This window comes from Triturus cristatus, chromosome 4_2 (assembly GCF_964204655.1).
Source record: "Triturus cristatus chromosome 4_2, aTriCri1.1, whole genome shotgun sequence".
In the NCBI taxonomy this organism is placed as follows: Eukaryota; Metazoa; Chordata; class Amphibia; order Caudata; family Salamandridae; genus Triturus; species Triturus cristatus.
Window position 1 is genome coordinate 658850918 of NC_140586.1, and position 24191 is coordinate 658875108.

The 24191-nt window shown below is 43.9% G+C and overlaps 1 protein-coding gene across 13 annotated transcripts in view; it reads left to right on the forward strand.

Annotated features, from left to right (window-relative positions):
• DOCK7 (dedicator of cytokinesis 7) overlaps positions 1-24191 on the forward strand; it is an 888535-nt gene that overhangs the window by 398882 nt on the left and 465462 nt on the right. For all 13 annotated transcript variants that reach the window (XM_085602421.1, XM_085602422.1, XM_085602423.1 and 10 more), the window contains 2 exons: positions 15631-15701; positions 19137-19275. In XM_085602421.1, coding sequence (XP_085458547.1) covers positions 15631-15701; positions 19137-19275 — 210 coding nt within the window. The remainder of the gene's footprint in view (positions 1-15630; positions 15702-19136; positions 19276-24191) is intronic.

Sequence of the window (24191 nt, forward strand, 5' to 3'; positions counted from 1 at the left end):
GCGCTGAATGCACCAGGCGCAAGTCTTGCTAAACCATCCCTACGTTATAGAAAGGTCATTTCCTATGCAAAGTGGGACTTAACCATATATGCAGGATCTTTCTCCATTGCTTATCCTATAAAATAAAAAAACAGTCTTTTACTGTATCTTTCTCTTTTTTTTGTCTTTTTTGCTTTGTCAGTTCAGATAACACCACAAATGTTTTTTTTTAATTGGGCAAAAGAAGTGCAGCACATGAATGATTATCTTCAGAGGACACAGAAAAAAGCATGCTGTGATTTTTGGAGAAATTCAGTGTCCAGCTAACCTCAAATCCCTCTCTGCACTTTGCTGAAAGCATACGTACTGTGGCTTCAACACCACAAAGGGCGCTATGTTTGCAACAATGTTTCATCAGGAGGGGTGTGCAAGAGTCACAGAAAGGAGAAGGACCCCTCAACATGAAGTAGCTGATTCATGCCTCAGAAAACCCCTTGCCTGCTGCGTCGTGCCGCTGGTGTATCACCTCTGTTCCGCCACCTAGCCACTTCCTGCCGGCCCATCTCTGCCCTACCTTGAAGTGGACAAGGTTGCCTCAAGCAGCCTGAGGTGGCAAGTCATGAGCAGGCCAGCAGGATGTTCCTCGCTCAGTCCTGCACAGTGTGACTAATGACAGTAGTTGTTAATTTGGGAGTCAGAGAGAAGCTATTGCATGTTGCAGTCAAATGTACCTGCATTGCCGCGGCTCTGAAGCCTCCGATACTTCTGTTCCAGCATTAGTCCTCTAGGGTGAATGGTTAGTTATCCTTCACTCTCTCCTTCACTTCTCCACCCTATGACACCTGTGAATCTGTACTGCAAAGAGAGGAGTTGCATTATTGATGGCATTTTGTACATTTTTTATGAGGGGAAGCATATGCTGCTGGTTTGGCCCCATTCAACCTATTCTATTGCTGCTTTCTGAGCTGTAACTTTGGCGAGGGCGACAAAAGCTTGGCATAGCCAATAGGTCTCGCCTTTGGGACCTTATAAGTGTTTAGTTAGCACAATATCCTTGGTGCAACAACATCAACTGCTGCATGGCTAAACACTTATAAGGTCCCAAAGGCGAGACCTATTGGCTATGCCAATGCTTGTTGACAATGCGCGCATACTGATCTTTCCTGACTACACAAAGCTGGTCCAGCAACGGAGACATTCATTTTTGACGGCCAAGGCTCGTCTTCGTGATCTTAAAGTCCCATATGCTCTGCTGTATCCGGCCTGGTTGCGGGTGGTGTACCGATTCTGCACCCACTTTTTTGATTCGCCGGAAGAAGTCTTTCAGTGGACAGATGAGACGGTGAGGTTGCATCCCCACACACTGCCCAGGCGGGAATCAGACTCTTCGTCCAGCGAGGCAGCTCGTAAGCAGCCTCAATCGAAGTTTAAGGGTCACAGACGCTCCAGATCCAGACGTCGATCTCAATCCTGCAGTGCATCCTCCCGGGCCGGATCGGCCTCCCGGCAGACTACATTGGCCTCATGATTGAAAGGGGTGACCACGGTCCTGTATGTCTTTGACATTGTTGTTGTGATCGGAGGAGCTGGCTTTTCGGTTGGATCCTCCCCGACGGAGAGGGTGCCTGCTGACGGACTCCTCTGACATTGCTGAAAGCTTCTCTACTTATTTTGCGGTGCTGTACGCCCCCAGAGAATCTGGAGACTGAGCGCTTTTTGGATGTTAATTTAGGCTCGGCTGTGACCTCGGTAGTTTAGGACTCCTTAAAGGCCTTTTTAAGGGGCATGATTACGAGTAGGGTGTGTTTTAGGAACAGACAATATAGATAAGAGGTGGCACACAAGGAGGCAGAGATGAAGGCAGTAGATTTGGGCCTGAACAGAGGGGTTGACTCTGAGAAACAGCAGGAAAATTTGGCCAAATTAAGTAAACTAAAAAATCAGCTAGATACCATCCTTTGGATTAGGGTTACAAGCAGATAGGAGGCAAGTAAGCTTGCCCATTTTGAGTACGGAGAAGGCGCAGGCAAGCTTCTGGCGTGGAAGGCTAAGTCTGACAGGATGCGTATCCTGATCAAACAAATTGACAACACGATTAGGTTACTGCTTTTGTCCACAGACGAAGAGATAGGGGTGCTTTTTTCTAATTCTTTTCAGGATTTGTACCAAGAAGACAGTGCAGTGGATAAAACCGTGGCTATGGAGTGGTTGCGTGGGAGCACGCTCACCCTCCTGAATTTAACATAGCAGGAAGACAAACATTATTTTGAGGATGTTTCCATTTCTGATTGCCAGATGCAGACACTTCGTTGCCCAGAATTCTTGTTTGTATGAGCATTTCATTTTACTTATGTTAACTACTTTGCATCCCCGTCAATGAATGTTGAAGAATTGTTCTTGCTTTCTTTGTATATATGGCACCCCTTCCAGAGTTTTGTGGTTCAAATAGCCTTTAATTGCGAGCTGAGACTATGTCGGAGGAACGATCGGAAACAGAAGCGAGGAGGCCGAATAGGATCAATGCTGTAGTGTTTATTGGTGGAATACAACACAGCACAGTAAAGATCAGGATGACAGTTCTGAAATGTCAGGATGGAGAAGAATGTACAGGGTATTCCTGTTGTTTCAGCACAGGGGTCTAGGTTGTCCTCCAAGGTTTCCTTCTTCCTTGAGGTTCCCGGGCGTCGTAGCTCCTCCTGGTGCTTCTCTAGTGGCCTGGCTGTTCCTCAGAGTACTGGCACTCGCTCAAATACAAAGGAGAAAACAACAGTCACTGCACACGTCCTATGTGTCTTTTCTAACCTGTCACCGCACCACGTATTAGTGCCTGAATATAGTGCCTGAAAATAAGAGCGAACATAAGATGAAGGGCAAAGCTTATTGAAAGATAAAAAAAGATAAGGCGGATCAGTCGTTTATCGGTCCTTAGTGGGATTGCCGTTAACGATTGTACTATAATATCCTGCCAAAGGGGTAGAAGTTGAAGAGGGCCTGGTACAGAAAGAGTTAAGAGGCTACGGTGAGACGAGGGTGTTTTAATACCTCCCCCCCCTCCCCATAGACCAAACACGCTCCTTCCCCTCTCCCTGTTTCTCCCCCCCTACTCCCGTCACGTACCGCTGTCTGCCACATCTCTCCTGAGTTGTGGAGGCTCGTGCGTGTCCTCCGGGGTCCACCAGTCTTCGAACCAAGTATCAGGAGCTTCTGGGTCTTCCTCAGTGTTCCTCTCCTCAACGACTCCACGACCATCAACTTTCTCTGGGGTCTTTGTGCTTCCTCCGGCATCTGCTTCGGATCCTGACTTCTGTGGCTTCCTTACAGCTGATGTCCCGATTGACTCGGGTTCCGGCTTTTTCTGCCGCTTGTGACCTCCTCTGGATGTCTCTGATTGGTCGACTTGTCAGATTCCGCCTCTTCCCGGGAGAACTGTTTCCGGGTCGGTCTCTGTTTTCTGTGGGGCGGGGAAAAGGTCTGGAATTACCACTGGTATGCTGTTCGTACTTGCGGTATCGTCATCTTCTTCTCTAACACGGTAAGACACCCACGTGGGCTCTGCTGTGGGGTTATCGGTGACAATGTGGTCTCTCCCTGGGTTTTCCTCACAGACTACTAACACATGCTTTACAAACTTGAAGTCAACTGATCATGTGCCAAATGCTGAGTGCATTTGCAACCGGTTCACTCTCACTTCCCTAATTACAGTGAACAGTGATTGCAACTGATGGTGGTTTGTGAGTCAGAAAATCCGCTTCTGGCACTAAAAGCCTTATTGATTTGATGAGTTGCTATTTATTTATTTATTTATTTGTGGGTTTGTATAGCGCTAGAATCGACTCCTAATGGAGTATCTCTGCGCTTTGGGCTAGGTTATTCGACTGTTCATTACAGAGCAAGGGAGGGCTGAACTAGATCTCATTTTTGAACAACAAAGTTTTCAGTTGTTTCCTAAATTTCAAATGTTCGGGACATAGTCGTAAAGTTAGCGGGAGACTGTTCCACAATGTTGGTCCCACCACTGATAAGGCTTTACCACCATGTCTGGCCTTCTTGGCACGAGGCACTGCCAACAGATAACCATTGCTAGATCTAAGGGTCCTAGTAGGGGTGTAAGGAATGAATTTCATTTCCAGATAGAGGGGGCCTTGCCCATTTATGCTTTTGTGAATCAAACAGCATGTTTTAAACTTTGTCCGTTGACGGATTGACAGCCAATGCAATTTTTCTAGAAGTGGCTTTGATGCTGTTCTTGGCGGGGCATTAAGGACCAGTCGAGCCGCTGTATTTTGAATAACCTGTAATTTGGCCAACACTCCCTCATTGGCTGAGAGGAGCAGGCCATTACAGTAGTCGAGCCGACTCAGAACAAGAGCCTGCACTAAGGTTCATGAAACTCTACACCCCGCTCGTGATCTTTATGAAATTAACTACATAAAGCTACCAATTTCAAACTTCTGCAGAAATAACTAATATGAATGAAAATTATGGTTAATATATAAAAATAATAAACCACTGAAATTAGCCAGGTTATGATTATTGGCACCACCTGAACCAAAATTCACCCATGGGTGTACTACAATAAAAAGTAGGATATATTATAAGTGTGTACATACGGCAGGCAATCATTCTGTTTTCATATATTTTACTCTAGATAAAGCTTGTTCAAAAGGGTATGGTTCTGTACCCGTATTTGAAAATAATGTAAATTACCAGAAAACCTCGGATAAAAAAATAGTATGGTTATGATCCAAAACCTAAAATAACACTGAAATTGAACACAACCATAACTTTCCCCCTTGCAGTGTTCATGACCATTCACAGGATTTCACAGATTACATAAATGACATCACATTCTATCCCAGTACTTGGCCTGTAAATATCAAATTATATTTTTGTTCTACTTAAAGTTCTTTAATGTGTTTTAAATCAGTTGGGGTATGTGGCTATAATTGGGTGGATTATAACTATCACCCATATGAATGTTGTTTACAGCTGCATTACTTCAGCCACAGTGAATATGCAATTAAAGAAATAGATTAGTAAAGGCATCCATATTAGGGTATCACATTAGATTAAAAAATATTGGTATCTTGACCAGACCAGGGGCATACACCTCTTCATTCTTAAGACCAACTCCTTACATTCCTTATTGTGTTATCACCTATCCCCATGCCATTTTTGTACATCTTCTAAAAAAAAAATACCACACCACAGTATTATTTTCAGAATCAGAATCATTACCAGACTGTTGATTCTCTGCACAATTAGATTAGAAAAGTAAGCCCCAATCTGTATAATAACTGGTTGTCACTTGTGCACTATGATTCTGCAAAGGCCTTCCATGGACTCTCAGTTGTTAGTTAAGGTTGCTGTCAACTGCACGAGATTGCTTGTCTCACCAGGACGCTCAGTGCAAACCAGTTAAAAGAGTAAAATGCCCTTATTTCAATAAAGACCATCATATTTTATGAATTTCTCTCATTTATGGTTTTCTGTTGTGGCCAGCCTATAAGAGTCTTAGTGTTCAAGGACCCATTCTAGTGTCCGCAGACCCAAAATGGGTGATTTGAACAAAAAGCTCCCTTGTCAAATTGGCTAATTTCTTTTAAATTTGGACACCCGAAAAGTCTACGAACTCTGGTTTAGATATCTCTAATTTTTAACCTTTTCATGGTGACTCAACACATTTTTGTAATGTTTGAAAACTATTGAACAGATGTACACCAAACTAAGCACTGGCTTCACGCCAAGATTTGATGTTATTTCGTTGGGCGTTTTATTTGGGGTTTTTCCGCAGTGGAAAGCAAAGATTTCTGGAAAAATAAGATTCTCAGCTTTTTTTAAAAACTCATGTATTCCCACCCTCCTGGACAACTCTGCTTGAAAATTAGCATGCTAAACCTAAATCGAAAACACATTAATTTGTGGAAAATTTCCTACACTTTCATTGAACTGCGCCATTATTACCACAATATTAACCCAACAAAAAACAGCTTCTCAGTGGAAACTTTGACTTAACCAGAACTAATGAGTTGCTATTGCTGACTCTGTAATAGATAATAATATATAAAAATAAGATCCACTCAGAAAAGGTTTCTGAACTTTAACGGAGAGCCCTCCACACTGTGTGGAATGCCGTCATTTAAGGTTAAGAAACCTTTTTGGGCTGGATCATACAGATCGGGGTGAGCTGGAAGGACATCGGCAAGAAAGGGCAGGGTGCTGTTTGTCTGCAGTTATATATGTATATAAATTCTGCCAAGCCAAGTGCCTTCCTGAATCCAGTTATCTGTGTCAACTCAAACGTGTTATGATTTTTACAGGTTCAAACCTGGTATCCCATTGGGAGTGTATTTCAATAGAATTTAGGTTTCTCAGATGTCAAGACATGTATAACCTATTTCTGAAGAGATTTCTGTTAAAAACAATTCTAGTCTGTAAGGAATGTCGCAACCTAAGATGGTAGGATTTACTCTTGTAAGAACTGTTGCAAACAGATGTCTGGGACTGATCCCCATGAGGTGTGCTACTGGAGTTTAGGTTCTTCACATGACTCCAAGGTCTTGAACAACTGGCACTGATGACACTGGCACTAGAGGAAGACCCGCAACTTATTGTGGTGTCCAACTCTGAACCAGTGTCATCACAACCTTGACCGTGGCCACGTTCAGATCTTGATGTGCCACAGTATTCTGCCATAGAGCACTTTAAGGAGAGTCGGGCCAAGGCACGCTCCTTGAGCCTTTCAGCTGTTGTCAGGTGACTCCCCCAGTAATATTGGCCTCTTCGGGATATGCGAGGGGTTTGGTGTATCAACCAATGCTTGCTCCTCCTCCCACGCAATAGGCCTCCCAACCTTTCATGGTCAAGCTGTGGGACCAACAAACAGCAACCTGGCCCCCAGCAGCAGCTTACACCGTAATCTTCCACGCCTCTGGCCACAACTCCAAGGCCCTTTATGCACCTTACCAGCTAACAGCTACCCAGTAAAACCAGGATCAGTGACTTTCTGTAGGGCTGGCAACAAATCATATCCAGCAAAAGGGGTCGTGTACATTGTCCAACGGGTCTACGCCCTGCCATTCCTTTTTGATCCATTGCTTCTGCCATCTAGTTCAGCCCACTTTTCAGGGGACCACATGTTTGTTTTATGCCTGGAAGTGCATGGTCTTTTGGTCAAAGGAGCCATAGAGAGTACTTCAGAAGTAGGAACTGGGTGTTATTCTTGCTACTTCCTTGTTCTGCAGAAGGATGGAGGCCTCTGTAGGTGTTCACTAAGGTGATGGCGATGGTCACTCCTCATCTTTGGAGATCAGAGGATACCAGTCTTCCCTACTTTGATGACTAGCTGTTGTGGGTGGGCTTGTCACCTCCAGATGATGGCAAACTCCTTATATCTTTTGGGTTCTCCGTATCCTGCCGAATTAATACCTGACTCCTTGGCAGAGACTCCACTTCATCAGATCCATTCTGGATTTGGTGCAGTCTTGAGTCTACTTCAGACCAGTGAGTCCAGGACATATGGGCTATAATGCCTATGTTTCATTGAGGATAACTCTGAGGCTTTTGAGCCTGCTGCCTCTTGAATCCTCATGCATAGCCAACCATGACAAGTGGCACGTGCAAGCTTTGCCTTAGGACCTGAAGCCTCAGAGGCCCAGCACTTGAGGAACCAGTCAGATTCCATCCCGGTTTCGGAGGACACAGCAAAAGACATTCTGTGGTGCCTTCCTGACCTCAGCTCGACCTGCGTCAGCAACCTTTCCCTGCCCCACCAAGAGTTCACTGTGGTAACAGGTGTGGCTCTACTGGGTTGGGAAGGCCATCCTGGAGAAGTGGATGAAAGAGAACTCTGGTCTCTGGTGGAGACCTGGCTTCACATCAATTTATTGCAGTTGCAGGTGATTTTCTGGTCGTGAAACCCTCTATCAAGTGCGGGTGGTGTAGTTTCTCACAGACAACACCATTACCATGTGGTACTGCAGCAGGCAGGGCGGGGTGGGGTCCTGTGCCAAGAGGCTTTCCGACTCTGCAACTGGCTGAATCATCAGGGAATCTCTATGTTGGTAAATCACCTAGTGTGATCTTTAAATGCAAGTGCAGACAAACTCAGCCACGAATGGCAGTTAAACCCAGAGATGGCTCAATGTATCATCCAGCTATGGGAAGAACCCTGGCCCTATCTTTTCGCCACGGTTTAGAACATGCACTGTCGACACTGCATGCTGGAGCTCCCTAGAACACTCTTTCTTGGAGAAGCATTTCTCATGCAGTGGAGCACACAACTCCTGTATGCCTTTCTGCCCCTACCTCTCCTACCCCCATTTCCTAAGAAGATCAGAAACGACCTGGCAAAAGTCATTATAGTGGGTCCGGACTGGACCAGGAGGGTGTGGTACCCGGACCTTCTGGGCATGAGCATCCATCCTTTGATCAGGCTGCCACCTGAACCTGCACAACCTGTTCCTCCATGTGCGAGAATGAACGACAGCAGTTGATCCTGTTTGGCCTTCTTTCTGAGGTAATCAATATCATCTTGGCAGCCAGGTGTCCTTTAAGGAAATTTGTGTATCCTGTATGCTGTTACAAGTTTGTGGCTTGATGCATTGCCCATCAGTTGGATCTGTTTGAGGCAAAACTGTTGGCTGTGTTAGTGTTTGCTTTGTTTTTAGCTGGCAGGGATGTAACTTTCATTGGTGCAGCATGTGCAGTGGCACCAGGGCCCAGAGGGTTGAGGGTCCCAATATTTCTTGATTATTGCTGTATTTTACAATTCAAACAGACGACAGTGGGCCCATGTGCTTCCTTGCACTAGGCCCATCACACACTGGTTATGCCACTGGGCAAAAACTTACTCTGGGTGCAATTAAAGGTTATCGGCCTGCCATTTTACGTTTGTCGGACCAATCACTCTTAGTAAAATCCCCATTTATGATATGTTTTCTAAAAGTTTTAAAACATGTTTCCACCTAAGCCTTTCATGATGCCACAATGCAACTTACATTTGGTTCTCTTGTTTCTAATGTGTACCCCTTTTGAACCAATGCCCATTTGTTCATTGTGCCTACTCACCCTTAAAACAGTCTTCCTGGTTGCAATAACTTCTGCAGAGCGGGTGAATGAACTGCTGGCCCTTTTGGTCCACCATCCCTATAACACATTTTTTCTTTGATAACACTCTTGCCCAAATTCAATTGAGCAAAGGAGAATATCAGTTTTCCTACTGAAGGTGGTATTGTCTTTCGATGGTGGACAAGCCATCACCCTTTCAACGTTTGCTCCACCTTAACTCCTCGAAACAGCGGGAGAGCACACAGTTTTCATATTGTTCGCACCAAAGAATATGCTCCTCCTCTAGCCTTCACATCCACATGGGGGTCACACCGTTTTTTCTCCGACTATAGCACATATGCAAGAGGTGTCTCCATACTTATAAATAAGCGAGTTCCATTCCAATTATCGGCGGCCCGCGCTGATACATAGAGACGATTTCTATTAGTAGTGGACCAATAATTAGGATATAGTATCCTGTTAATTAACAGGTATGTGCCGAACACCGACAGCCCAGAATTTTATCCACACCTACAAACACAGATTGACCTGGTGGATGCGGAGCATATTTCTATGGAAGGGGGTTTTAACATATAGTTTAACCCCGGACTGGACAGCACCTCATACACCGAGCACCAAACCTCACGTTCGGGGCGCTTTACTGGAACTCTGCAACACGCATGCCATAGTCGATGTCTGGCGACAGCAAAACCCTCTCCAACCCGCATACACATTTTACTCTGCACAACATAACACCTGGACCCACCTTGACTACTGGCTCCTTGCGCCTACCTTTACTCCCTGGATCAATTCCATATCACATCTTCCCCGCACTCTGTTGGACCACTCCCGCAGTAGTCCTGAAGCTACATATACCTAGAGTGGGTGGGGTTGAAATACAGGGGAGATTCCCCGGGATGGCGCTCCAAAATTAATTATTTCGGACAGAACTCCGCTCTGCTGTAGTTGAATATTTTGAAATGAGCAAAGGAACGGTTTACTCCTGGGCCACCCTGTGGGAGGCCTTCAAGGCATATATGAGAGGGTTTTGTAGATCCAAACATGCAGGGATTCTGAGAGACTTGCATAAAACCCTGTTTCAAATTGAGAAGAAGCTGGCTGAGATTGGCCAGTCCCAGACATCACAGTGGTCACCGAAAAACTTACACTGCCGAGCCTCATTGTTGGCCGAATTTTGTGAGTTGGCTGAGAGAGAAGAAGCTCATTACCTGGGAAAGTATGCAATGGCCAGGAGATATGGAGAGGGAGATAGGCTAGGTCGCACACTGGCTAGGATGCTACAACCCCCCAGGGGCTAATCTTACATAACCGCCCTCCGACGATCGGATGGCACATATGTCACAGATGCACTGGGTATTTAAGGGTGAAATACTTACATACTACACCGATCTGTATACTTCTCGTATGGCCAAGGATGCCACTGACAGGACTAGATATCTGGAAGAAATAGCCATGGTGTGACTTAGTACAGCTCACCAGCAATTTCTTGGGGAGCCATTCATGTTAGAAGAAATAACCTAAGTAATAGAATCTATGGATGGCTCGCAGACGCCAGGCCTCAATGGCTTCTCAAGGATTTTCTATAAAACGTACAAACAACTATTAGCCCCTCATCTTTTAGAACTCTACAGGGAAGCGCTGTAAAACAGCATGCTCCCGTCCACTCTTCGAGAAGTGGTGATCATATTACTCCCCAAACATGGGAAGGCCCCACACCAATGTGGTTCTTATTGGCCGCTTTCGTTGCGGAATTTGTATAACAAAATCTTAGTAAAAATGATTGCGACCCGACTCTCCCTTCTAACGGACCAAATAATATCTCCAGGTCCTGTCAGGATTTTCCCCGCACAAATCTACAGCCCTGAATTTATGCACTCTTATCGCTGTGCTGCACAGAATATCCCCCCCGTGCCAGCTGTGGCGGTGCTATTAGACGCTGAAAAGGCTTTCAACTCAATAGGATGGCAATTCTTGCATGACATATTGTGCAAAATGGGTTTCCCCCTGGGTTTTGCAGCCCTTATTACATTACTGTATATGCAGTCCATGGTACGCATTCGCCGAAATTGGACACTAACTGCTCCTTTCCCACGATCACGATGAACTAGACAGGGTTGCACTCTGTCTGTCACCCCAATTATTCATCATAGCCATAGACCCCCTGATACGTCACTTACAGGCAAACCACCTCCACAGGAGTCTGCAGTTTAAACCTGGTCCACTTCTAATTACACTTTACGCTGATGATATCATCCTCTATGTCCGGCACCCGAAGTAATCTGGTATGGAGTCCTAAAGTCTGAATTGTTCCCCCTGATGACAGTAACCAGTAGGACTGATAGTGAATTCCCTTTGCTGTGGTGCAACGCCTCTACCAAATATCTGGGACTACATATCCACAGGCACAAAGAACAAGTGATATGCCTTAATTACGGCCCAGCTGTGGAAAAACTGTCCGCTAGAGAAGTGTGCTGGTTACACCTTCCTCTTTCAAAGGCGGGCCGTATAGCCATCATCAAAATGGTAGTCTTGCCTCACTTTTCGTATCTCTTTCAAAATATCGCTATTCCACTAACCAACGTATTCTTTGCGATACTTCGCACCACCCTCTCACTTCTCACTCAACAGAGATTCAGCTTGGACACAATCGTCCTCTCGTACGAGCGCGGTGGCTTTGGAGTTACCAACTTTCACCTTTATTATCTAGTAGCACAATGTAGTTTTGCTCTGCACTGGTGCCATCAGGATACCCGGATACCTTACACCAAGCCTGAGATTGATCTGTCCTCCCCGACTAAGTTGGCAGCAATACTGCCGGCTGGCTTGCCGCGCAACCTACAGGATATCCAAATGGTATCCACAAATAGTTGGGCCTGGAAGCGGCTTATAAGTATGACGGGTGGCTTTTTTTCGTTATCCCCCAGCTCACCCTTGCTAGACACTTCTTGAGTACAATTGGGGACCTCTTTCCCAATGGACATGTGTTCTCCCGAACAGGAGATACAGGATGCTCCCCTGATGGACCATTTTGTATTGAAGCAACTGCAGGGGGCACTTAGAGACCAGATTCACAGCTACCTCTTAGAACCAGATGACACCCACCCCTGAAATTGATTATAAAAGATGCTGGTGGGGATCATTTAATCTCTAAACTTTATCACGCGATCCTGGCCTTTCTCCCTACCCAGGATGCCAAGCTGTGTGGTGTATGGGAACAGCATCCAGAACACCCCTTAACTGACTCGCAATGGTATAAATGCTGTGCACAAACACAATTAGTATCCCTTAATCATCGCGATAATCTATTACACTTCAAATTTCTTTGGCGGGCATATCACGCCAGCTAAACTACATTGTCCGCTTGTCCCAAATGTTACTCCCCTTTTGCTGAGTTTGCACATACGACGTTGACATGTAGTAAGATAGCATCATACTGGCAAGATATTTTTTTCAAGTTTACACTTATGACTCAACTCACCATTGAACCCTCCTCACTTTTGGCACTCTTGGGATACGTCCATGACATCCCTACTACATCGCTCCGTTTTACTGCCATTGCCTTACTACTTGCCACAAGAGAAATTGCTATACAGTGAGGCAACAAGCAATCACCCGCTAGAAGCACGTGGCTTAACAGCCTACTACATTGCAAACGAATAGCAAGCTCTATGCCACTCTGCAGCCACCCACCTCTAGGCACCGTGACATATGGCAATCACTGCGGACTTATTTACACTCGAAAACCACTGCCAACACACAACCCCTGTAGCCACCTCTATTGCTGGTACCCGTATTATGTTCATGGAGGGATTCTAAATGTCACAATTCAGCCTCGGGCACATTCCTGCACTCCCCCTGTCGAGATAATTTTTCTGTATTATGTATGTAATATTGTTCCTGCTGAAATGCATTATTCATCATGTAATTGTAGACTGCTTTGTATTTACGGTACTGTTCAGAAATGAAAAATAAAAGTAAAAAAAAAGAATATCAGGTGGACAATCAGTTCTTTTGTGGGGTTCCTTAAGGCGAAGAAGGGAAAGGCAGTTCAGAAGTGGACCATCTCTCAATGTGTGTCCTCTGCATTAAGATCTCCTATGCATTAGCCAACAGGCAGCCTCCAGAAGGCCCAAGGGTCCACTCAACCAGGGCCAAGGCTACCACCGCTGCTTTGACATGGATTGCCTATACTAGCTATTGGTAAAATGCAAAAACAACAAGGTGATGGATGGAATGCTTGAATTAATCTCAGCCACTGGCAATCGCATGGAGTTGCTAGATATTTGCCAGGCAGCTAGCTACGTGGGCATCCATGCACATTTCACGAGGCACTACTGCCTCAACATTCAGGTCTGTCAAGATGGCCGATTTGCCCGCTCGGTCCTGTAGGACTTTATTATTTGAGCCATTCCACAGACCCATCACCTTGGTACGTACTACTTTGGTATCTATTCACAAGTTGAAGAATCTGTAATTAGAATTTACCATCCTTCGTGAATTGCTTTATCCGATGGATACTGTAATCTCAAATTTCTTGCCACCCTCCCACCTCCCCTGTTTTGTGATATGGGCTCTTCTGTCTAAAATGATCTAAATCTAGCGATGTGCATACTGTTTTATTGAATCAGCTGATGGGCTCTGAGTTTGAGGGCGCCAAAGAGTTCATAAAAGAAGTTGACATCTGCACACATGTGTGGTGCTTATATGCTGCTCCGTTCATCAGTTCCAGAGTGGAATAACGTTGATATGTAGTAGCACTGCAACACATACCAGCACTCAAGAGCACAGCTTGGGAGTTTTCCTGATCCAGTCTGACGCCTGAGGAGAATTCACAAGGTGAGGAATCTGTGGTTAAATAGATTATCCACCAGAAGGAGGTTTATTAAAAGTAAGTAACTGGTTCATCATTGCTATGCAGGCTATTAGCACCTGTTATTGGAAAAGTGAAATATTGCGAGCATAGGATAACACCACTCTAAATTCCCAAGGATCTATAGAATGATTTGTTGCTGTCCGTGAGTACAGATTCCACTAAAAAACATGTCTGGTATTTTGTCTCTTGGTCGTCAGATTTTTGTTTGGTCTGACATCGGTTTTTTGTGCAAATTTCACAAGTACTGTGAAGTGGGCCTGTCTTGATCATTCTCTGTTTAATGTACACACCCCATTTATAATTGGCCATGCTCGTGTTTGTGAGGACATTTATAAAGTGCAACATTTCCCCTTTGCGCTGAGGAGACACAGAACCTTATTCAAACATTAATTTCTGGTTCAGCAGTAGCTATTTTTGCCCATTAGCTGAAAACCTCCTTCTTGCTTCAATTAAAAAAGTTTATTTAAAAGATAAAAGGAAACATTGACCATGTTGAATTCCTGGTGCAGTTTTCATTTGGACAGCTCTAGTGTGTTTAGTTTAGTTTAGCAAGTTCTGAGGTCAGTTAAGTCTTTTAGTTTTTGAAACAGTCACAAGCAATTGAAAAATAAACAGTAGAAAAAATATATCTAAATTTGTATTTATTACCATTGGAGTAATTTCTAGGGCAACGTTCCTATTACATTGTAATTAGTCACTTTGATGTTACAAGGCTTCTTGATTCATTAAAACACAAGGAGGTATCAATGTACCTGGGTTTTTGTTTTGCAATGCTGTTAATAATGGAGTTTAGCTGTTTTCTAGAATGTGATTAATTGTAGTTGGATGTGTCGTGGCCTTGCGTTCCATAGTGATGACCTACCACTGATAGACAGTCATCTTCTCTAGAAATCTGGTAGGGTTGATGGTGCACACAGTTCAATAATGTATTGACCTAAACAATCACAATATAATCTTCAGCTCTTCAACAACTTAAGCTACGGATGAGAATACTGCAGAGATAGGAATGAGATGAAAACTAGTAGAAGTAAGATTTCGGTAACATTATCGTAATTGCTCTAAAGAGAGGAGAAGAACAAACATAATTACTTGAGTTAAAACATTTAGCTCTTTCTCTCCATAATATTTGGGGGGCAGAGTACTCAGTACTAAAAGTGATTAATTTCCTGAATGGATCACAACCATTTTCAGTAAAGTTTTTTTGTGTGTCACAAAAGATTAGGGATATGCTTTAGGGCACAGTAACACTGCATCGCCTTTGTTTGTCGGACCCAAAAATTCCTAGAATTTTTAAGACTAATAAGAAATCACAAAAACCTTGGGTCAGCCTACCATTCGTGAGCGAAACAATGTTTGAGTCTAGGCCTTGGGTGGGATTACAAGTGTACATGTTACCTAGATTATTCAGTCTCCATTTTATTGTTTCCACAGGACAACTACTGCTTTGTAGGTGGTTAGAAATATTTACGCAATTACAATATTTTCAGAAAAATAGAGGGCACACTTCCTCATGTTTAACTGCACAATGTTTGAATGCTCATCTCCCCTAGTGCATACTGCCCTGCCTTATCTTTTTCTAAGCTTCTAAAAATCGAATAAAGTTCTCTTTTCAGTGAAATTTTAACTACGCTCCAAGCATATACTTTATTATGGTGTGAGAAACAATTTGGTTTGTCTATTTTTTTAGTTCTCTTTGTATTTTCATCCAGGTAATATTTGGCAAATCAAGCTGTCCAGAATTTTCAAAAGAAGCATACACAGGCGTTGTTTATCATAACAGGTAACAAATGTATAATTTTCAGTTTTTCTTTGTGTGGAAGGTGTTTGTGTAGCGTTCATTGTATCCTTTTTTAAAATCATTTTATAGACAATGTCTATATTATAACTTTCACTTGATATCATAAATCATCCAGCAGTTTCATTGATACCCACGTTCAAATTTTAATTGTAGTTTGTATTTTATTTTCCATTATTTTGTATATATACCCTGTTACTACAAATATCCAATATTGGGACGAGTATGTTAGGTCACAAAACCAGACCAAAACAGACCTACAGGTAGAGCTGCCTATCGCAAAGCTCTTCCACACATTGAACAATGTTATCAGCTCACTCCAGATCTATATTGTGCTGCGTTATTACCAAAGCACAAGCAGTCAGTGTGCAACCAGACTCTAATGGTCGCCTTTTCCTGGATGCCAGTGTTATCAGAGACTAGAAGCTTTATTTGGATCTGACTCTGATGCAGTTCAGGGTATGTAAAGTGTTCCACCGAGACCAATGATGATGAGGGAGGGAAGATCTGCTGCCAAGTCCTACGTCTTATGAGACACTTTTGCCATTAAACAATGCTCGCTCTATAAGCATTGCTTAAGCCATGCTCAGGCCCTCCGGACAGGTGACCTATATTGGCCACCAGTGATCCTATTTTTCTGTCAAGACATCTTACACCTTTTGACAAGATATCCTATGCCTTAAAGTCTGGTGGTACAAGTGTCTACAAGTAAATTCACACATAATGCTAGTGGTCGTGGCTGTGTCAGAGGTCGTTTGCACCAGCAGGAATCGCTCTCCTCATATTTTATTCCCTTGTTGTACCAGCTACCAGGTAACTTTCACTTTCTCTCACAGACCCACACTCCGTCGGTAGGAGGCAGGATGTGACATTCCCTCACCAGCTGGAGATCCAGCACATCGGATAGATGGTTTTTGCAAATCATTCAAAGGATCAATGGCCCCTTTCATTTCTCCCTGCTCTATATACCCTCGCATCAGAGTGATGCTTAGCAGACCATTCCATGATCTTGCTCAAAGAAGTCAACATTCTGCTTGTTCAAGGGTGCCTTTGATAGGGTGCTGGATTGGGAGAGAGGTGCTGTTTGCACTGCTACTTGTACTGAAGAAGGCAATAAGCTTCAGTGCTATAATAGACCTCAGCCTACAGAATGCCTTTTTGAGGAAAGACCAGTTACGTATGCTCCTCTTGTCTCAGATTTATTCTGCTGTTAATACGGGAGACATATTTTCATATAAACAACATGTAGTCCCACTGCAGATGTTAGCAGCAGTTTACAGTGAGGTCGGAGAATATTCAATTTTACGCTCTCCCCTTCGGGCTTACCTCGGCCCCTTGAGTGTTCGGGAAAATAATGGTGGTGGTTGCTGTTCCTCTGCAGAAGTCGGAGTTATATTTGTTCCCATACTTCAATGACTGGTCACCCATGGTTGGCTGGTGGCAGTCAGTCACTGGCCACCCCAGACGATGACTGAACTCCTGACACTTTTTGGTTTTTCAGCAATAAGCCAAAGCTCATCATGAACCCCACACAGAGGATTTCCTTCATTGGGGCTGTCTTAGACACAGTTGCGTTCAAGGCCTTTCCATTGTTGCAGCACCACCTGGATATTCAGTATATGACTGCAGTGTTTCATTCTGAGTCCTGGGTCTACTTGTGGACAGCTCTGAGGCGTCTTGGACTCTAACGGTATGCATTCTCCTTGTCCCAAACTTCTGATAGCATATGCAGGTCCTTCGCTGAAACCTCAGATTTTAGGGTTGTGAATCTCACTATGGCAGGCAACTCTCCCTTCCCCATACTGGCTTTACGGTTGTGACAGATACATTGCTATTGAGTTTGGGTTTCACCAGGGGGCAGTGGAGATCAGAGGCCTCTGGGCTCAACAAAAAGACTGCTCCATATCTTTCGTAGGTAGCCTTTGGCTACCCATCTAGCCCTGAAAGCCTTCCTGCTATCCATAAAGGAAAGTCTGGTGCAGGACTTCACAAACAACATATCCACAACAAGAAGGGAAGAGTGGGGTCTTGCATCATGTGCCAGGAGGCCATACGTCTTTGGAGGTGACTGAACCAGCATATTTCTGGTAACAAACCATCTAGTAGGATCTCTGAATGTCAGAACAGATGAGCTAGGAAGATGTTGAGGCATCTCAATTCCAAAATTGCAGGAAACATCCTTGATCATTTGGGCATGTCCTGGTTTGACCTGTTTACCTCTGTTGAGAATGTGCAGTGTCAAAACTATCGCGAATTTGCGTCTTTTCCAGGAAAGTCACCGGGAGATTCATTCTGCCTGTATAGGCATGGATCTTCTGTATGTGTTCCCATTGCTACCTCTCCTGAATTGAGTTCTGAGAAATATCAAGGCACACCATGTAAGAGTTAGTGACCGAAACTTCTGAGAATGACCAGATGCCTCTTATCCAGTTACCATTTTGTGAGGTACTTGAGTCTCCGCAACCTGCACCTCCATTGGCCCAACAAGACCTTGCAGGGAGCGAGTTTTCTGTCTGCCCTTTCAGGCTTTTTGTATTTACCTAATCAACCTATTTTATTTAAATCACTGATTATAATGTGTTTATCAAAGGTCAGACTTAAAATGTTTGTCGTGCCACAGTGGGGCTTGAACTTAGTGGCAACATTTCTTATGTGCATGTCTTTGAAACAGTACACAGCTGCTCACTGTAACTAATGATGCTCGAAGCAGGTTTTCCTGATTGCCATCACCTCTTCACACCTCTGTCTTCCTGAACTAATTTGTGTTGAGTTCCCAGCAGCCTTTTTACCCAAACATGTGACACCTGTTCACGTCTGCCAGTGTTTTTGTGCCACCCTTCAGAAGTGAAGGAGATACTCTATTGGGTTGATCCTAAAAAGGCTTTGAGTTTCCACAATGACCACACAAAAGACCATTGTGTGGATGATAAGCTCTTTGTGGGATTCACCGGAGCAAGGAAAGTGAAGGTGATGCAGAAAAGGACCCTGTCCAGATAGATATCTATGTTTCGATAGAATATACATCAGAAAGAGCATTACCAAAGGTTGGTAACTTGTTTGTCTTGAGCTCCCAGAAATCAGTCTTTGGGAATTTATGGCACACAATAAGTATAAAACACACTTGAATGCTCCCGCAGTCAAAGTCAGAGTTTGGCCATTCTGTGTTTGAACATGAGTTCTAATTAGGTCATCCTCTAACATTCACCTTCTGAAGCACAAAAGAGACCTCCTCATCCCCAAATAAATCACACTTGTTAGTCATGTTGATAATATTGGGCCAATTGGTCATTTAACAATATTTTAAACTGTGATATGGAAATTGCAGCTCTTGTGTTCATTGCATGCTCTTGTGATGTTGAATGGGTGTTTGGGAAATTAAAAATGTGCTCTTTTTTGTACCAAAATGTATTGCTTATACAGATCTCCTGATTTCCACGAAGAGATAAAGATTAAGCTCCCTGCCATGTTAACGGACCATCACCACTTGCTTTTCACATTCTATCACGTCAGTTGCCAACAGAAACAGAACACACCTCTAGAGACTCCTGTGGGATACACAGTAAGTTGTGTCTTATTTGATTTACTGATATATAATACCATCACAATAGTGTCTGTGAAGTGAAATGTTTCAAGTCAATTTTGGAAAATTTGATTGCATGCAGTGAGATTTCATCTTGTTTCTATGAAATAGTGTTAACTATTTATTAGAGCACCATTTATATTTCCTTGGCTTTAAGGTATAATATTAACTGCACAATGGGATGTAGTTTCACCTCTGTTCATATCGTCCCGATCAACACAAGTCCTAATTTATGTATCTGGTTTAGATGTGGTATCACTAGTTGACAGATAATTTGATGCTTGAATAGGTCCATCTCCAGTGCATGCAATAGATCTTCTATTTTTTAACAGCTCCCTAACACACTGCAGAACATCCCTGACCTAATGTACCAATGGATCCTTACCTTTATTCTGTTGGATTTTCTGGCGTTGGTCTCAACATCACCGGTGTGGGATCTGGTGCCGACTTCGATGTCCAACTCCAAGCCGAATACGTCTCAATCCAGACCACGGTCATGCTCCATTCCCACTCCAGCTCACCCAGTTCCAATACAGTCTAGTTCAGATAACACACTCCCATTACCGTAGAGATGTTCTGAGAGACTCCAACATATTTTGGTTCTGATTCTGACAAGAGTTTGCCTCGTCTTGAAGATGACAGTGGAGATGATGTGGGATGATTTACCTCCACATTATAATGGTGAGAGGTTATTCGTGGATTTACAGGTGGCCAGTGGGCTTGATACTTGGGTTACAATATACAGAGTTGATTTATCATCCTACACCCCCAATGGCAGAAAGTACTTCCTTTGCTGTGGTAATTTGACATGCTGCGGTTGTCCATTTCCTACAACTGATTTCTGTGAATATCCTTATAGAAGATTTGCATCCTGGGGCTGCTTCCCACAAGCCCTTACTTTCGTTTGATGAAGCACTTACTTACACCCTTATGGACACTTGGTCTAAAGTGTTACACTTGCCCTCTGGTGAACAGGCAGGTAGCCAAACATCACAGACCAGCACCTGGTGACCCTAACTTTCTTACACAGTATTCAACTTCTTAAAGTTTGGTGGTCCAGGCTTCCACCAGCAAGGCGAATCCTAATTCATTTCCCACAACCCTCCCAGACCGATATAAAAAAGGATTGAGGCATTTGTGGAAATAAATGTTATATATGGCCAGCCTAGCCTTCAGGTGGTCATCTCAGTCTGCCTTTTATGCCTCAATATGCACACCCTCTGGGACATGGCTAGCAAGATTTTGTCTACACTCCCAGAGAAGCTCAGGGCCTCCTTCGCTCAGACCATTCAAAAGGGTCAGGATGCAGCCAAATATGTGATTCGTGCTGGCCTGAATACTACCAGTTGCTTGGGGCGAGCAGTCGGCACTAGTGGGGTGATACATTGTCAGGTGTGGATGCGATCCACTGGTTTTTCTGGAAATGTGCAGTCATCCCTTATGGATATGCCTTTTGATGATTCCTACGTATTTGGCAAGAAAGCTGATTCTGACCTAGAGCTCTTTACTAAAAGTACAGCCATGGCACGTTCTTTGGGTCTTCCGACACCTGCCAGTGTTGCAGGGATTCTGCTTATATACAGAACTATGCGTAGGACCCCAGGACCTCAGTGAATTGTGGTGTACCAGAAACTCACCTCAGAACCCAGAACCCAGTATCCGGCTAGCATAAGTGTCCCATTCGTTATCCGAGATTTAGCTCGGCGATCCCAATGAAAAGACAACCCAGAAAAAGCGACTCAGTATACTCTCAGGAATGGTGGGAATCGGAAATACCTGTTCGTATATGAAACTCACATCAGTCCACAACAAGAATCAACAGAGACACGGTGAAAATAAAAAGAGTTTATTTTTATAGACCACGTGTCCTAAGATGCAGTACTTTGGCTAATACAAGCAGACAAATGATTAAAATCAAAACCATCAGCATCGTTACAATACCATAGAATATAAAAGGGGTGATCATGTTATAATGACAGTGGATACTACCACCTTCCCTTTACTAAGAAGCTAATATTATTATTATTATGCTAATAGAAGGTCTCTTAGGCTTGAATAGGGGACCCCATACCTCAAAGATCAGCTTAGTGAAATCACATCACAGGAGCATCAGGAGTCTTCTCGCAGGAAGGCTCGTCTTCGGTCTGAATATTAAACATGATGTCTGTAATATTAAAAGCACCAACTTTCAGGTATTCACAGCTGCCTGTGTGTTATGGCTAAATAGTGGGTCGATCAACCTAGAGTGGAAAACATGCATTGTCTAACAACCCAGACTGTTTGTCACATCATGTACAGACCAAGGTCGCTGCGCAGAGCTCGGGATGGTAACAACAGATTGCTTTCGTGTGAGGCAAAGCTCGAGTCAGCAGTTTGTTTAAGCAATAACATGTAAACGCAGTGTCGTGCGCAAAAGCAGCAAGATGGCATTCTAACATCTAACGTGGTTATGCTAACTTAACAATGTATGTACGTATTTAAGGGAATCCTTACTACATGCCCCCTTGATCGAAGCACTATCCAGTAGGCAAGAAAATAGAGAACGCAGAGTTCAAGTGCGACAAAGCAGAACAAGGCGTATCCAATTTAAAAAACAAGTTTCAGTTCAGGCAAAGTCCGAGAATGAGAAAAAAAAAAAAACAAAAGTGGAGAGCAAAAAGAAAAACCTCAAACGTGCAGCGGGGGGTGAAAAAAGAAAAAAATGAAAAAACGCCTCACCGGGCAGAAGTGCAGAGGCACAGGTACTGTTCAAGACACGTGAGGAAAACACAGTGGACTACAGTTCACTCAATCCATGAACGTATATGCAGCATACGTGGCCACTGCTTCTAGCAGAAAATCGTTGGCACGGCCACTGAAGGTTTCAGCCATCCAGTTAATCAAAGAAAAGGAACATACATGTTCTTCCATTAGCGGAGCCTCTAGCACCATCAGAGGGCAACCAGCGTGTACTTCCAAATAACTCATATCCAGGAAGTCATATGCCGCCCTTGCGATGTCCCAATTACCCAGGATTCCATGCGCCGCACCACAGGCCATAATCCGAACACCAGAACAGGCGAACTCGTGAGACACTAAGGGCCTCATCAGTCGATCATAATCCGGGTCCGGAGACACCGTGTTGGTTAAGCACAAATCCAGAGGCCATTCAAAGGGACAATCTAGGCAGTGAAAGACAGGTTGCACGCAGGTGAAGTAGGAATACCGGAAGGATAATCCATATGCCAGGCTCAAAGTCGCCAATGGCAGGACGCCATAGTATTCAAGCATCCTGTCACGAAGAAGCTGCAGGCGGGACAGGCTGTCGTGTGGCACAGAAAGAGCAGCCATTCCTTAGTATGAAAAGTACAAGTAGCACACCTGCCACTAGCGCCAGAATCAACGGGACACCTCCAAAGACGCTCGAGAAAATAGAATGAAAAAATGCCGGAATCACACCAAAAATAGTTTGGAAAGAGGTCACGAGGCCTGAGCCCACAAGTTTAAAAAAATGAGCCAGGCCGGTTGTGGACGAGGCATTGAAAATTGTTTGGATCAAAGCTCCAAAATGCAGGGGGAGGTCAGTATTCAAAAGCGCCTGTACCTCAGTGCGCGTATTTGCTACGTGAAGGACAAATGTTTCTCGGGAGGAAGTCAACGGCACCTCCTTTTGGGACAATAGAGCTCTTATTCTGCTCATCTTGTTGAACTCTGCTTTCAAGGTCTGAATCGAAGGCCAGATGGAAACATCCAGCCGCCCATGCGGGGGTGGAAAGAGAACATTATTGCAGCAGACCACTCTCTGCGATACAGTTACTATATATGGGATTCCCACTAACATCCCGCAGCAAGCTTCATTATTCAAAATCAAATAACTACCGTTTGCAAGCAGCGTGAAAGATGGTGTAATCACTGGCACCGGGATACCTTTGAGGACGCAGGCCAAATTCGGGGCGTGTACATTAAAAGCACCGTGCAACTGAATGTGCCTACATACTACAGAATGATCAGGTGTCGTTGTACATTCCTCACCCTTCAGATAAACCTCAGTACCGTCTCTTGTACATCTATACGTAAAAGGGAGGGACCAGACCTCATGCATGAAAGCGGTACCCAGCTGTTCATATCTACCCAGAGCATAGTGTTTCATACAAGATGTAAACTTAAAAAGGGCGAACGGTAGAGTTATCAACCCATGTAATAACCACACTGCTGAATCCAATTCCGCCACAGAGAAAGGTAACGGCTCCAACTTTTCAATATGTAACAAGGAATATGAAGCATCTTTCATGGACATAAACTGCTGTTTGTCAGTAAGGTTAAAGGGAAGAAATAATGATGTTGTATTCAGATAGTCCCAGGGGACCTTCCCTGCCTTTAACGTTTGTAATGTCCATGCAAACTGCATAACAGAACGCAACTGGTTTTGACCATGATACAATACCGACATATCATCATGCACAATATCAACAATTGAAGAAACAATATTATCTAATGTATAAATTCGAGAAGAAAGAGTGCTAATGCTGTTATCAATAACTGCTAATACTTTTTCCATATTAGCCTGATCAATAGCTCTCAATCGTGAAGTTGCCTCAATTTGCGACAATTTCCATACTTCGTTGTAAATAGCATACGCCCACCTTTTGGATCTGCCACCCACAGGACCTTTAACAAAATCATTCAAATCTATTTTGTCATGTAATTTTGATAAATGAACTTTGACAGATGCCAAGGTGGAATGTCGCAGCCAGGACTGACATAATTTCCCTACAGAGTATGTAGTTACTGTATGTGACGACTCAAATCGGGGGTCTACGCGTTCCTGAGTATACCCCGGTTTCAGTCCTAGAAAACGGCGTTGACAGGTATCAGAACTGCTTTGCCAAATTAACCATCCCTCACTACTAAAGTTC